General features: G+C 32.6%; 2 protein-coding genes across 2 annotated transcripts in view; one reads left to right on the top strand and one right to left on the bottom strand.

The window, feature by feature from the left end:
- LOC132739976 (integrator complex subunit 1-like) overlaps window positions 1-7,261 on the bottom strand; it is a 38,241-nt gene extending 30,980 nt beyond the window's left edge. The window contains exons 1-6 of the mRNA XM_060727830.1: window positions 7,110-7,261; window positions 5,866-6,011; window positions 2,437-2,757; window positions 1,867-1,880; window positions 610-747; window positions 170-317 (exon numbers count right to left, since the gene is read on the bottom strand). Coding sequence (XP_060583813.1) covers window positions 170-317; window positions 610-747; window positions 1,867-1,880; window positions 2,437-2,757; window positions 5,866-6,011; window positions 7,110-7,261 — 919 coding nt within the window. The remainder of the gene's footprint in view (window positions 1-169; window positions 318-609; window positions 748-1,866; window positions 1,881-2,436; window positions 2,758-5,865; window positions 6,012-7,109) is intronic.
- A 330-nt stretch (window positions 7,262-7,591) lies between these two features.
- Window positions 7,592-10,025, top strand: LOC132739974 (small ribosomal subunit protein uS4). Its single transcript, XM_060727828.1, has 5 exons — window positions 7,592-7,743; window positions 8,244-8,476; window positions 8,814-9,000; window positions 9,518-9,621; window positions 9,902-10,025. The coding sequence occupies exons 2-5, from the start codon at window positions 8,260-8,262 to the stop codon at window positions 9,967-9,969; spliced, it is 576 nt and encodes a 191-aa protein (XP_060583811.1). The 5' UTR covers window positions 7,592-7,743; window positions 8,244-8,259; the 3' UTR covers window positions 9,970-10,025.
- Window positions 10,026-12,353: the final 2,328 nt, after the last annotated feature.

Below are 12,353 nucleotides of genomic sequence, written 5' to 3'. Positions count from 1 at the left end.
CAATTTTCTCTTTTGTAATTCAGTGGTTTATAGAGATTTCTGCTCAATGATACAAGAGCACTGACTTAACCATTTTAAATGTTAAGTAAGGTTTAGACTTAAAACCGAAACATTGATGAAAATTAGACATCAGTCCGACCCTTGAAAGTTTAAGTTCTCAAGATCTTACCTGAGCCGGGCTCTGTCTTTACTTCAAGAGAGCTTATACCTCCTGTTGGTGCATTTGTATTGAATGCTGTTATGATATTGTCAACAAATCCCTTACAATCAGCCCTGTCTACCCACACTCTCTCACCTAGTGCATCATCTATATATACCTATGTTACACAATTAAATATTGACCAATGTTAAAAAAATAATGTACAAATTAGCAGATATAACATCAAAGCATATACATGTTCTAGTGCTCAGAATAATGCATAAAATATATGCATTAATAGGCACTTGTCATCTATCTCCTCCAATGAAATTCATTTTAATCAACTTATTTAAACAACCACACTCAAATTGATAACATCCGTTTTCGTTCTGCAATCAACCTCCTAAATTTAATAAAATAAATTGATACAGTAAAACAATTCATGAAGCAGTGATAAAACAACTTATTACCTTCACAAAATCATCAGGCCAGTTATCTTCGTCACTGTAAGCTTTCATGAGAACATTACAGGCCAACACAGACACCAAACTGTTTCCTTTAGACTTAAAATTCAATGACAGGTCCCTCTTCAGCAAAGTACAGAATGCCTGAAAGAAATTTAACACATTTTATATGTTTGTTTACCCAATTTACAATCAACACATTGTCTTCTCATAACACTCATAATGCTGAAATGGACAAACAATTCTCACTTTTGTAAGAGTGATTTTAACCATTTTCACAACAAGTGGCATTATGCCACCAATACAAATCAAGGCCCCAGCATCCATATTCAATTATCCATGCAGTATACTGTGCTCCTCTTAGTTCACGGTAAACCAGAAAAAAAACAACAAATGAAACTTATGGTACAAAAATTGTCATGAGCTGTAACATATAGGTATTTTCTGCTGTATGACACAAGGATATAACAATATATTCATTCAAAATCATTTTTTATAGGCCAGACGTAGACCATATGTTGGCCATTTTGAAAACAGTATGTCATCTTTAAAATCGCGTAAATGGTGTTACACTTCAGGTTTTTCATGTTTCAGCTAAAATTTCTACATGTTTTTTTGCTTAACTTTTAATATTAAAACTATTTTTACTTTGAAAATCAAAATTTATTTTTTCAACAAATAAGAACATTTAGAAAATGATGATTGTTTCAGACGTATGCACAAATTTAATGGACTATTGTTGCCTTTTGCAGAAATTTGTAAAATTTTGTTCTGTTTTATGTAAAAATCTAAAGATTTAAAATATTTTGCACAAAATTTTTTTTGTTTATTTATATAAATTAAAATATTCAATTCCCCAATTTTAACACGGGTTACATAAAAAATAGCCATTACCGTAAATAAGTATGAGTAAAATTAGTGATTTTTGAGATATGTTAAACCTCTATTCTGCTGTACAATTTAGAATTCTTATACTAAACCCCTTTTTATAAATAACTGTTCCAATTTGGAAAAAAGCAGCCCAATGTCTATTAAAAAATTAAATGGTCTGACAGTAAACAAACGCTTTTGCTTCTTGGTCACAGTTTTTAGTATTTTCTTACCTCTAAACAAATTTCATTTTTGAAACACTTTTTTTAGCTTACTACATGATCGGTAAGGTATACAATTTCAGTTTAGATTTTTTTGAGGAGATTTTGACCCCCCAAAAACCCATCCTTCCGTCTATAAAAATCATTTTTCCCCCGGGCTTCCAAAACTTACCATTAACCCCCGCACTTCAATTTAAATACATGTTTTTATTTTTAATTCAGTGTCTTGTTAACATTGTTGCCCTACATTGTCAGTATTTAAACATATTTATGATATTGACTTAATACAGTGTTTAATCAAAATTTACACTCCTTTAATGATACATTTAAAGTATGTATAAACTGCTGTGTCTCTTTATTTGTTAACTGGTTGAATTTTAAATAACACCTGTTAAGTCAAAGAATAACACAAATTAATCATTAATTATTTATATTCAGATAACAAAAAATTTAACACTATGACATCAGCATAGTAACATTATAATATGGCCATTATTTACTTTTATCAAAGAAAAGTACTGTAACATGTATTATTTCAGAAACAATGTCACACCTGAGTTAAATCACTGATTTTCTATAAGCATGCTGGTCAGCTTTACACACAAAATTTGACACTGAACATACAAAGGATAAAGGTTCAGTAGACAGTTCCAATTTGAAGTAACCAAAGTTCATTCCTCAATGTCAGGAAACCAAGTGTTAAAGGGGGATGGGGGGGAGGGTATATCACACCAATGTTTACCTTCTATGGCTGATTCTTCAAAGGCCAGGCTAAGAGGTGGTACTGGTGATAAACGTTTTTCTGTTTCTCTCTCAGCAGGCCGACCCAAAGGAGTAAAGGTTTGACCAAGTATCTTTGGCTTTTTTGCCACACCAACTGGAGCTAGTAAACTTGCTGACTCCCTCTTCCTGTCTCCCAGACCAGACAACTTCTTCTCCGCAACTAAATTTCCAGATGATGAACTTTTCTGAAAGCTTGATTCGCTTGGTTTTGTGGGTTTACTACCAAGTGCAAATAAATCTCCTGGTGGAAGAGCACCTGTACAAAATGAATTGTTAATAGCTATATAGCATTACCAGTGATATAAATAAAAAAAAAATAACCAATCATAATTTTAAAGAATTAATTATTATGCTACAAATTCTTTCACTACACAAGTAAAAGTAAGTTATAAATTCCAGTATATCAAACAAAAGACTCTAAGAGCTGTCCGAGAAATAAGTGTCAATCTGTGCTTAACCTAGGACATAATATAATGGGACAAGGAACTTAGATTAAAAAGTACATTATTTTTGTCAATAAGGTGCCATATTCCGTCATTTTTTAGGTCGTAGACCTTGTAACGTTAATCAAATTCCAATTTTTTAACTGATTGCATATTCAAAAAATCTTTTTTAAATTTATTACCTTGCCCCCAAAAAATTATATTAAAAATTAATCAATTTCACTTAAAATTTTGCAGTAATTTCATTACAATTTGATTATATTATCGTTTAATAGCCGCCTAAATTATTAAGATTAAAATTTGGTTAAAATTTTTTGATCAAAAGTAAGGCAGTCGGAAAAAATTTATTAAATTTTTCAAAAATTAAATTTCCGAAATAAAGATCCCAAAACACTATTTTCGAATGTACTTTTACTGATTTTTAAAAGGACAAAAAAACCCACCTTTACCATTTGGGCTTTTCCCGTTCCAGATTTGCTTTCCCTTTTGAAAAAAATTTTCAGTAGCCTTTTTTCAGGGAATTTCAAACCCCAAATAAAGAAATTTTCGTCGTCTCCCTTTATAGCCGCAAAAAATTTGGGCTACACGCTATTTTTACTAAATTAACATTTAAAATAGGGCCATAAAAATAGGTTTTACTACATTTTTTTGTGGGTAAAAATGTGGCACGGGGTATTTTTTCAGTTCTAATATATCTCTCTTACTTTAACTTTTTTTCAATGGGAAAAATCTGGAAAAATAATATTTTTCTTTTTTATATTTTTGAAAAGAAAAACCTTCAGGGGTTTTTAATTTCCCATTCTTTTTTCTTAATTGTTTATTTAAGTATTTGGGCAATTTTTCTGAAATTTATTAAGTTGACATTTTAAGAACGTTATCCCTTCCTTTTTTATTTTTTATTCATCAATAAATTAACATTAATATTGTGACCTTAAAAATCAATTTCTCCATGGTATCGTAGGAATAAAATGTGTGTATATTAACTATAGAATGCATTGCATGTCAAGTACTTTAAAGAATGCAGGTTGTCATCAACTTTATGATACCATTTCTGCTCTCCAAATTTGAAATGTAATTTATATTAGTTTTAAACACCATGTATGTGACCGAGACTTTTCTTAACACATTTTCTTGAGATTTGACCGTTTATAACATTTTCGGGTTTTATTACAATTCAGGTTGACATCCTAAATGTAATAATATTTTGGCATCCTAACCAGTTTTGTAATAATTTTATTACAATTCCGGCTTATTACAATAAGGGTTGTAACAGACATATTGTATATAAGTATCTGCATATATATAAACAAGAAATAGGCATCTGATTGTGTTAGCTGAAATTAATATACATGCATGCATACTCATGTGTTTATTAAGTTTTTATGCTAAAGATCCAAGCGTTATATGTTGAAGAAATTTGGCAGATACACAAAAGATCCTGTAACACATTTTTTATGGTTGTATATATAAATATAATGCTCAAATGAATATTTAACATTATTATATAATCTATAAATAGCTTTGAAATGCCTTTTCCTGATTGGCTAACAAGCAATTTTTTGTAAAAGATAACAGGCCAATATCAGAGTATATTCACTGTTTTTTTTCCTAAAAATAGATTTCCAGAGTATATTCACTGGTTTTTCTTCTAAAAATACCAGCGTGCACAGTACCGGGTACCAACTTAATGACGTGACGTCGTAAATGACGTCACGTTGTATTATTATATGGCGCGCTTTTCATTCTGTATTAGGTTTAAGGTGTTTTTAAAACGTTTCTATGCATGTAATAAAAAGAAAATTTGTTTAGTTTAGTGTAAGATCGAAATATATTTCACCTTGTGAACACCAAAAGTTCATATTTCACTCGTGGCTGCGCCACTCGTGAAATACACCTTTTGGTGCTCACTCGGTGAAATATATTCCGATCTTACACTGAACTAAACAAATATCCTCTATAAAATCAATTCAATTTCATCTTCTTAGTCTATGTGTTGCTATATTAAAATTGAGTTAATTAAGAAACGGGTAGTAGCCTTGATACATCGGGAAAAGTTTTTAAAAATATATTCAATATCCCCATTCTCAAATGTAAGGGAATATCTATTTATCTTATTGTTAAAAGCCATGAAGTTACAGATAGACAGATACAATGTGCAGGTGAGGAGGGTGTTTTTGTGTTGATATATTTCTCACAAACTCGTGCAGCTTTTGCAATCTCGTAAACGTTATTGCACGGCCGTATATACAATGTATATTTTGACATGACGCCATTTGCATTATAGAAACATAGAGTGAAGACTCACTAAATGTTAGCTTTACTTTATAAGCATGTCAATGAAAAAGTGATTCTTTTTTACCGTAAAGAGATTTTTTTGACATGTAATGAATAAAATATTGTATTCGTGTAGCTTCATTTCTAAATTTATTTAACTTGTTGAATCAGATATTACGCATAACAAAGGCTCAAGTAATATGATTTTATTCAACTCGTTCAATAAATATAGTATTGTACCTACAGTCAATCAATATGCTTTACGTCTCCTGTTACTTTGAAGTTTTAATGATTTTCCCCGTGTGTTTGTCGCGTTATGTATTTTTGCGCTATGTATTATTCACATTGACCTTTTCAAGTTCATGTACATGTACTCTAACATTAAAAGTTACAAATTTACTTCTACATCATACTGCTTTAAAATCGTTTACAATCACTCTAAACAGGTATACATTGTATACATTAATTAAAGAGACAGCTATGAGATACAAGGGAATTCGGGACCAGTCTCTAGCTCTTATTGAATAGACCCAATGTTTCTTTTACATGCCCAGTGTAGAGCACTGATACATGCAAGGATTACCTGGATTTCTTTCCAGTACACCTCTAGGTAGGTGGAAAACACTGAAAGTGTCTTTGAAAAATCCCAAGGGTGTAACCCAGGATCGAACCCGGGACCTCTGGAGTGATAATCAGTTCTTTAACCAACTGAGCTATCGCGTCATTGCCAACGCCCCATGGATGTAATTGGATTCCCCCATCACCTTTCTTATAGATTGGGGCTACATTTGCAGATTTCCATCGATGAGGTATGTTGCTGTAACATATTTTAAGTGTACAAGTTAAATGTTGATGCTGTACATCAAAGACGCCGCCAAATGATGTGAACAGTCAATCAGCATTGAAAATCGTTCTCTATTACAGTTGAATATCCTAAGCACAAATCAAATTTTTTCTCCTTGTTCTTGGTATGTGCTCGTTGTTTAATAATAAAGTTGCATATTTTTTTAGAAAAAGTAGAACCTAATGCATAAATTCACAAAGTAATGCCATGTCTGAAATTCTTACATGTTTGTCTGTTGCGACAAAGATTGGCACGTCTGGTCGAAGCAAAATAAATTGGATAACAAGTAAAATTGAAATGATTGGTATACTTAAAATAAATTCAAGACAATATATATGTGCCGTGAATATATCCATTTAAACATTGGTACGAATTGCATAATGTTCAAATGATTTTGAGGACGAACTGTTCTGCATTGATCTCCCCTTATTGGCCGTAGGCGGTAGAGGGAGAACCGCCTCTCTGATAGTGGGCGTGGTTTAGGCTTTGTAACTTGCAATTTACCCATCAACGAAGACTAAATGCTAGCATACGGAGCATCATATTAAATTTCACGACAATTTAAGGCGGGGCCGAACCTCAACAGAGGCGGAGCAAATGAAGTAAGTGACACTGCCTCAGTCGTTTAAGTTTTAGAACGATCGACTATAGACTGGCTCATTGGCACGTTATTTATTATGTAGATTAAATAAGATTATGATAAAAAGAATATGATATTCAAACTTGGCACTATCACTTCAGTTAAATGTTTATTCTAATCCCTTAAAGCTCTGTGACATGTTGTACATCAGAAAAGCTATTTTTATTAGAAAAAAATAAAAACAGTGTGTTTTTGTTTAAACAAAAAAGAAAATGCACAAAATCAAGTCTAAAATTTTCCCTATTACAAATTTTGCATTTCTACTAGACGCCGCTTGCAAGCGCGCCGTCAAATAAAGTTTATAAAGCTGTACCTGATGACATATTTCATAAAAAATAAAAACATTTTAAATATGATGTTTTCATAATCTTAAGGTTGTTTCTTGAAAGATTTGTAACATACATGTATAATGTCTGTGTAATTAAATATACATGAACACTGTACGAAACAGAATAAAATATTCCAAAACAAATATTTTGCCAACTGCTATTACAGTATTACTATTAGTAATTAAGTTGGCGATCATTACAGCCATGACCCATGCTTTCACACATTTCTTTGATTCTTGGTATTCTATGGCCATATTTAATCACAGTATAAACAATACTTTAACAATCCACAGGCAGTAAATATATGGCTTTACATACTTTAATCAATAAAGATCAATCATATTGAGAATGTTTGGTGCTCCTGAAGAGGAACATCACATCACGTTAGCTTGCGTAAAAAAATATATAAACCTGCCAGTTCGTCAAGATGATTGTCGTTTCGCGAAAAAGCTATTTACTTTAATCTTTCACAAAACATTTATCGTACGTGAGACCGGACGCTTTACCATATCTTTCCGCTGTAAAATATAGTTTGCAAAAATAATTTGATTATGGGCCTTTTACAAAAGCTGACATATCTTTACTTACATTAATATTGACAGACTGTTTTTCAAACTTATATACAGACGTATGTTTATCACAAAAAAAGTATTTAAAACCACTTGTCAGTTATTGCGGTTTAATATACTAACGGACTATTTCTAATTTCATCCTTTCTCACGTGGTAGCCGTATCGGTAAGACGTGCTTACATGCAATGCACTTTTCTTCACATTCATCAGTTGCCGAATAATAAGAAAGTGATAAAAATCGATGCCATAATTATTGCATTATATATTTATGCTATTTGAGATGTTACAGTAGGTGTCTGATTCAACATTCAAGTAAATATTGATAGTTATGTAGAGATGTAGTCTCTCACTAGTCTCAGTTGAACTTGACGACATGTTACAGTTGGCCTGTTAGAGTTAGTTACGAGCATGGTTATAGTTAACCTCTGAACGACATGTAACAGTTTGTTGCCAACAACCCAAGGTTTCGAATGTGTTGAGTTTATTATGTTTGCAGTCATTTATGAGCTTTTGAAAGACGTTATTTAGCCCTATATTAGTATAATTCTGTGAACTTAAAGCAAAATGTTTCAAATTCACTTGAATTCCAGCCGGGATACAGTTAAAATATTGTAAATCGGCTTCGTGAGTGATATCTGTTAAACACTTTTCATTAATATTTGTAGGGCATAAAAATTCAAGATGCCAAGAGTACCGCTCGTACAGCACAAGACGTACACAACCCCTAGACGTCCCTTTGAAAAGGAACGTCTTGACCAGGAGTTGAAACTTATTGGAGAATATGGTTTAAGAAACAAGCGTGAAGTCTGGAGAGTGAAATATGCTCTTGCCAAAATCAGAAAGTCTGCCAGAGAACTCCTCACTTTGGAAGAGAAAGACCCAAAGAGATTGTTTGAGGGTAAAGATTGATATTATTGATTATATTCTGGAATAGACTCCAGGGTCTAAACCAGGAGTATGTATAAGGTTCATTCCATTTTCTTTAGTTTATTATATACAAGTTTACTCCTGAAAAAAAGAGAAATTGCTGATTAATTTGGAAGTTTTGATTGAAGTTGAAATAGAGTTGGAGAATACAATGCTCTTAATTTACTAGTTGGATTGGCTTGAATGTATATTACAGTACTTATATATTTTGAAAATTTAATGGCATTTCATGATAACTGACTGTCCCATATTGTAACTTTATAGATTAGAGATATAAATTCTTAATTATATTAAATTTTGACTTGCAGGTAATGCCCTTTTGCGTCGTCTGGTAAGAATTGGAGTGTTGGACGAATCCAAGATGAAGCTCGATTTTGTGTTGGGTTTACGTGTTGAGGATTTCTTGGAGAGACGTTTACAGACACAAGTTTTCAAACTTGGATTGGCTAAGAGTATTCATCATGCTCGTGTGTTGATTAGACAGAGACATATCAGGTATAAACCTTTGTAGGCCACTAGGACATTATACGTCCTATGTCTGCATTGACAAGCATCTGTAGGCCACTTGGACATGGAAAATGTCCTACGTCTACACTTTGCCTGAGGTTTTCTTTGTATCCTGCAGCACTATGTACAGACAGACCACTTGGACATAAGTCCAACGCCTGTCAATGACTACATTAAGCAGTAGAGATGCTGGAAACGTAATTGAAATTGAAGTAAGTAATTGCAGTTTAAATAATGTTTTGACAAGAAATGGTGCCATTTATTAGAGCATATAAATCCTGGGGTATTACCATGTGTGTAAGAAAGCAGGGTCATTTCTTGGATGGGTTTTCAAGTAACAACAAGAAAGGAATGTGTAAGAAATTCCACAAATAATGTAAAAATGTGTCTTACTGTTGTACTTCAGCATTCTCAGATTGAAAATTAATGAAATTTCCATATTCAGTAGACTTTGAAAGACAACTATTAATGCCAATTTAAATGATTATTTTCTATTTAATTTCAGAGTACGTAAACAAGTTGTGAACATCCCATCATTTGTGGTCCGTCTGGACTCCCAGAAACACATTGACTTTGCTCTTACATCTCCATATGGTGGTGGACGTGCTGGTAAGTAATTCTTTAAAATTATTGCCATTTGTTGATTGACTGATATTAATTATTGTGCGTTAAGTCCTCCATTGTCCTTACCGAGCTTAGTTGCACTTGCTGTTTTTCATGGAGTCCTCATTTGCAAATAGTTTAAGATATAGTAAGTAGGTAGATAACCTTAAAGGGCAGTTGGAGGTTAAAAACACAGATACTTAAAAATTAATGTTAAATCAATGTGCACATTCATTAAACTTTTCAAAATCCTTCCAAGTTGTCTATATTTTATTTTATATTACAGGTCGTGTAAAGAGGAAGAATGCCAAGAAGGGCTCTGGTGGTGGTGATGAGGAGGAAGATGAAGATTAATTTACACGTCTTTGCTGTTATAACATGTACAGCTAATTAATAAAGAGAAAAACTGATTTTTGATGGTCCTTATTAATGTTTTGATTGTTGGAAGATGTGTATGGAATTTTGGTTTAATAGCTCACGAAAGCCTTAGAAATAAACTGATACTACTTGGTTAGCAAAGTGTCAATTACCAATGAAGAAAGATGACTTGCCAATGCTTGCCCTTTGCTGGCTTGAATACAAGAAGCGTTGTGCCCTTGGTTCTGCTTTTGCTTAAAATGATGCATAGAACATCACCTGGACTGGTGTATTGCTGAAGGTCCTGTGTTCTGCATTTAACCAAATAAAAACCGATAGTATAAACGGTCCATAATTTTAAAGTTTGATAGTCTGAAAGCTATGATCAGACTTCTGAAGTAATGATCGTATGTTGTGGACATGCCTGCAAGATGTTTTCAGGATATAGGTGGAAATTATTTTAATAAAGGATGTATAAGGACTTACTGTATACATTTGTTAAACCCATTTGTATCTCCGTGCAGCGTTTTTAGTGGTCATATTTCGTATATGTAATGAGAGAGAACTAAAACAGCCACTCCATCCAGGTCAGACTGCTTAAATCAGTAAGCCTCCAGATTCATGTTAATTTCCATGGAAATGTATTTAGAAGTAAAATATTGTGAGGTGAACAAAGAAATTTACATGTTGTAATCCAAGAAAATTACCAAAAAGTCAACATAATTCTGCAAAAATAGCCCTTATTGCGTTAGTAACTCAGTAGAAATATGGTAATAAAATACTGCAAAAATAATATGCAAATTAAACCGCACATTACATGAAAAATATAACTTGGATCTTGAATGCTTCTACCTTTCTTAAAATTTTAGTACATTTTTCTCAATTCTTGAAACCACTGGTTATCGGCGTGGGACCAAGCCCTACCCCTAAGGTACCACCCCCCAGGACCCACTATACTACCCAAATATACTTCAATACATTCAAAATACATGTCAATACAAAATCAAACAATTCTATCAAAAAATATAATACTGATACTATAAACTATAGCTTGAAACATGAGGTGTGCAACTTTAAAGGGAAACAAATCTCGGGGGTAATATTGCACACCCGCTATTATCTCCCGTCGATTGCAGCGAGGGGAGAGAACTAGAACATTATGTTTTCTTAGGTCTCTGTAGATTACTCGCCCCTTGGGAATATTGCAATAGGAAAAAATGTCCGGGTGATATTCATTTCCAGACGTCACATTAGGCTATAATATAAAAAGATTTCACCCTCCCTTGTAAAAATGGGTTGGGTAACATTTGAGTATGCAGTAGTCTTGTGACCCCGGCATGCCACCCTATAGTGCGGGGGAACGAGCAATGCGGTGTTTTCTTTTTGGCGCCAAAAGACTGAGATTTAGCGGGGAATTTAGTACACTCGATATACAGTGTGGAACATCTACTGGGTGTTCGATAATACAAGAAGTTTTTATATACATGTAGTCAGTTTTACAGCTTACTGTTGTATTTAAGCGTTTCCCAAAATACAAATGTTAGCTACTTGATTGAAATTCTTTCACAAGAAAAGCTGCAGATTGAGGCAACATTATATCAAGAAAATCAACCTTGAGAAAAATGTAATAAGATTTTAAGAAAAGTGAAAATACTTACAACTTAAGTAATACTTTACATGTTACATGCAATTATTTATTGCCATATTTCTACTAATATGGGCATTTTTTTGCATTCCTACCTATTTTTGATACTTTTCGTGTAATTTTTTAATGTAAATGAACGGCGACCTTATGTATACTAAACTCAAATTGACCTTGAATATTTGATGCCCTTGACCTTGGAGGATAATGTTTTGAATTTTCACTGTTTTTTGCTATAATTGACTGTACCTTGGTAATTAATAAATGAATTATCTGTATACTTAGGCAAAATATTTTAAACAAAACCGTCTTAAAGGTTGAACTGATCTTGACCGTGAGCTTTAATGACATTGACCCTCAAGGTCAAATTATTGAATTTTGTTGAATTGTCATTAATTTGCTATTTATGTACGTATTTGATTTAAACTTAAACAAAACAAGACTTGCCTTTGAATAATTTAGATGTGAATTTTATTCAAACGACATCTTCTATAATATCACTTCGCGAATATTAATTTAATGAAACTTGGTAGGAATACGCATTGTATGAAGCTAATGTAGATGTGACCTTAACATTAACTGTCAAAGTCAAATTAATTAAATTCTCTTGTTTTTTTCTCTCTCTTTTAACTGGCTGTAACTTTGTTATTTTATATGAATAAACTTCATATTACTTTAGGTCAGGAGCTTAACAAACTCAAATAGATATTAACTCATGTATGACCTTGACCCTGAAGGT

This window comes from Ruditapes philippinarum, unplaced genomic scaffold (genome assembly GCF_026571515.1).
Source record: "Ruditapes philippinarum isolate M1 unplaced genomic scaffold, ASM2657151v2 ctg8806_1_1_1_1, whole genome shotgun sequence".
Taxonomy (NCBI): domain Eukaryota; kingdom Metazoa; phylum Mollusca; class Bivalvia; order Venerida; family Veneridae; genus Ruditapes; species Ruditapes philippinarum.
This window is presented reverse-complemented; position numbering and strand designations above follow the sequence as displayed.

Bases quoted from the DNA above. Each gene is read 5' to 3' on its own strand.
- LOC132739974 (XM_060727828.1), top strand. From the start codon at position 8,260: ATGCCAAGAGTACCGCTCGTACAGCACAAGACGTACACAACCCCTAGA. The intron at 8,477-8,813 runs GTAAAGATTGAT...TTTGACTTGCAG, and splicing joins CCCAAAGAGATTGTTTGAGG to GTAATGCCCTTTTGCGTCGT. The intron at 9,622-9,901 runs GTAAGTAATTCT...TTTATATTACAG, and splicing joins ATATGGTGGTGGACGTGCTG to GTCGTGTAAAGAGGAAGAAT.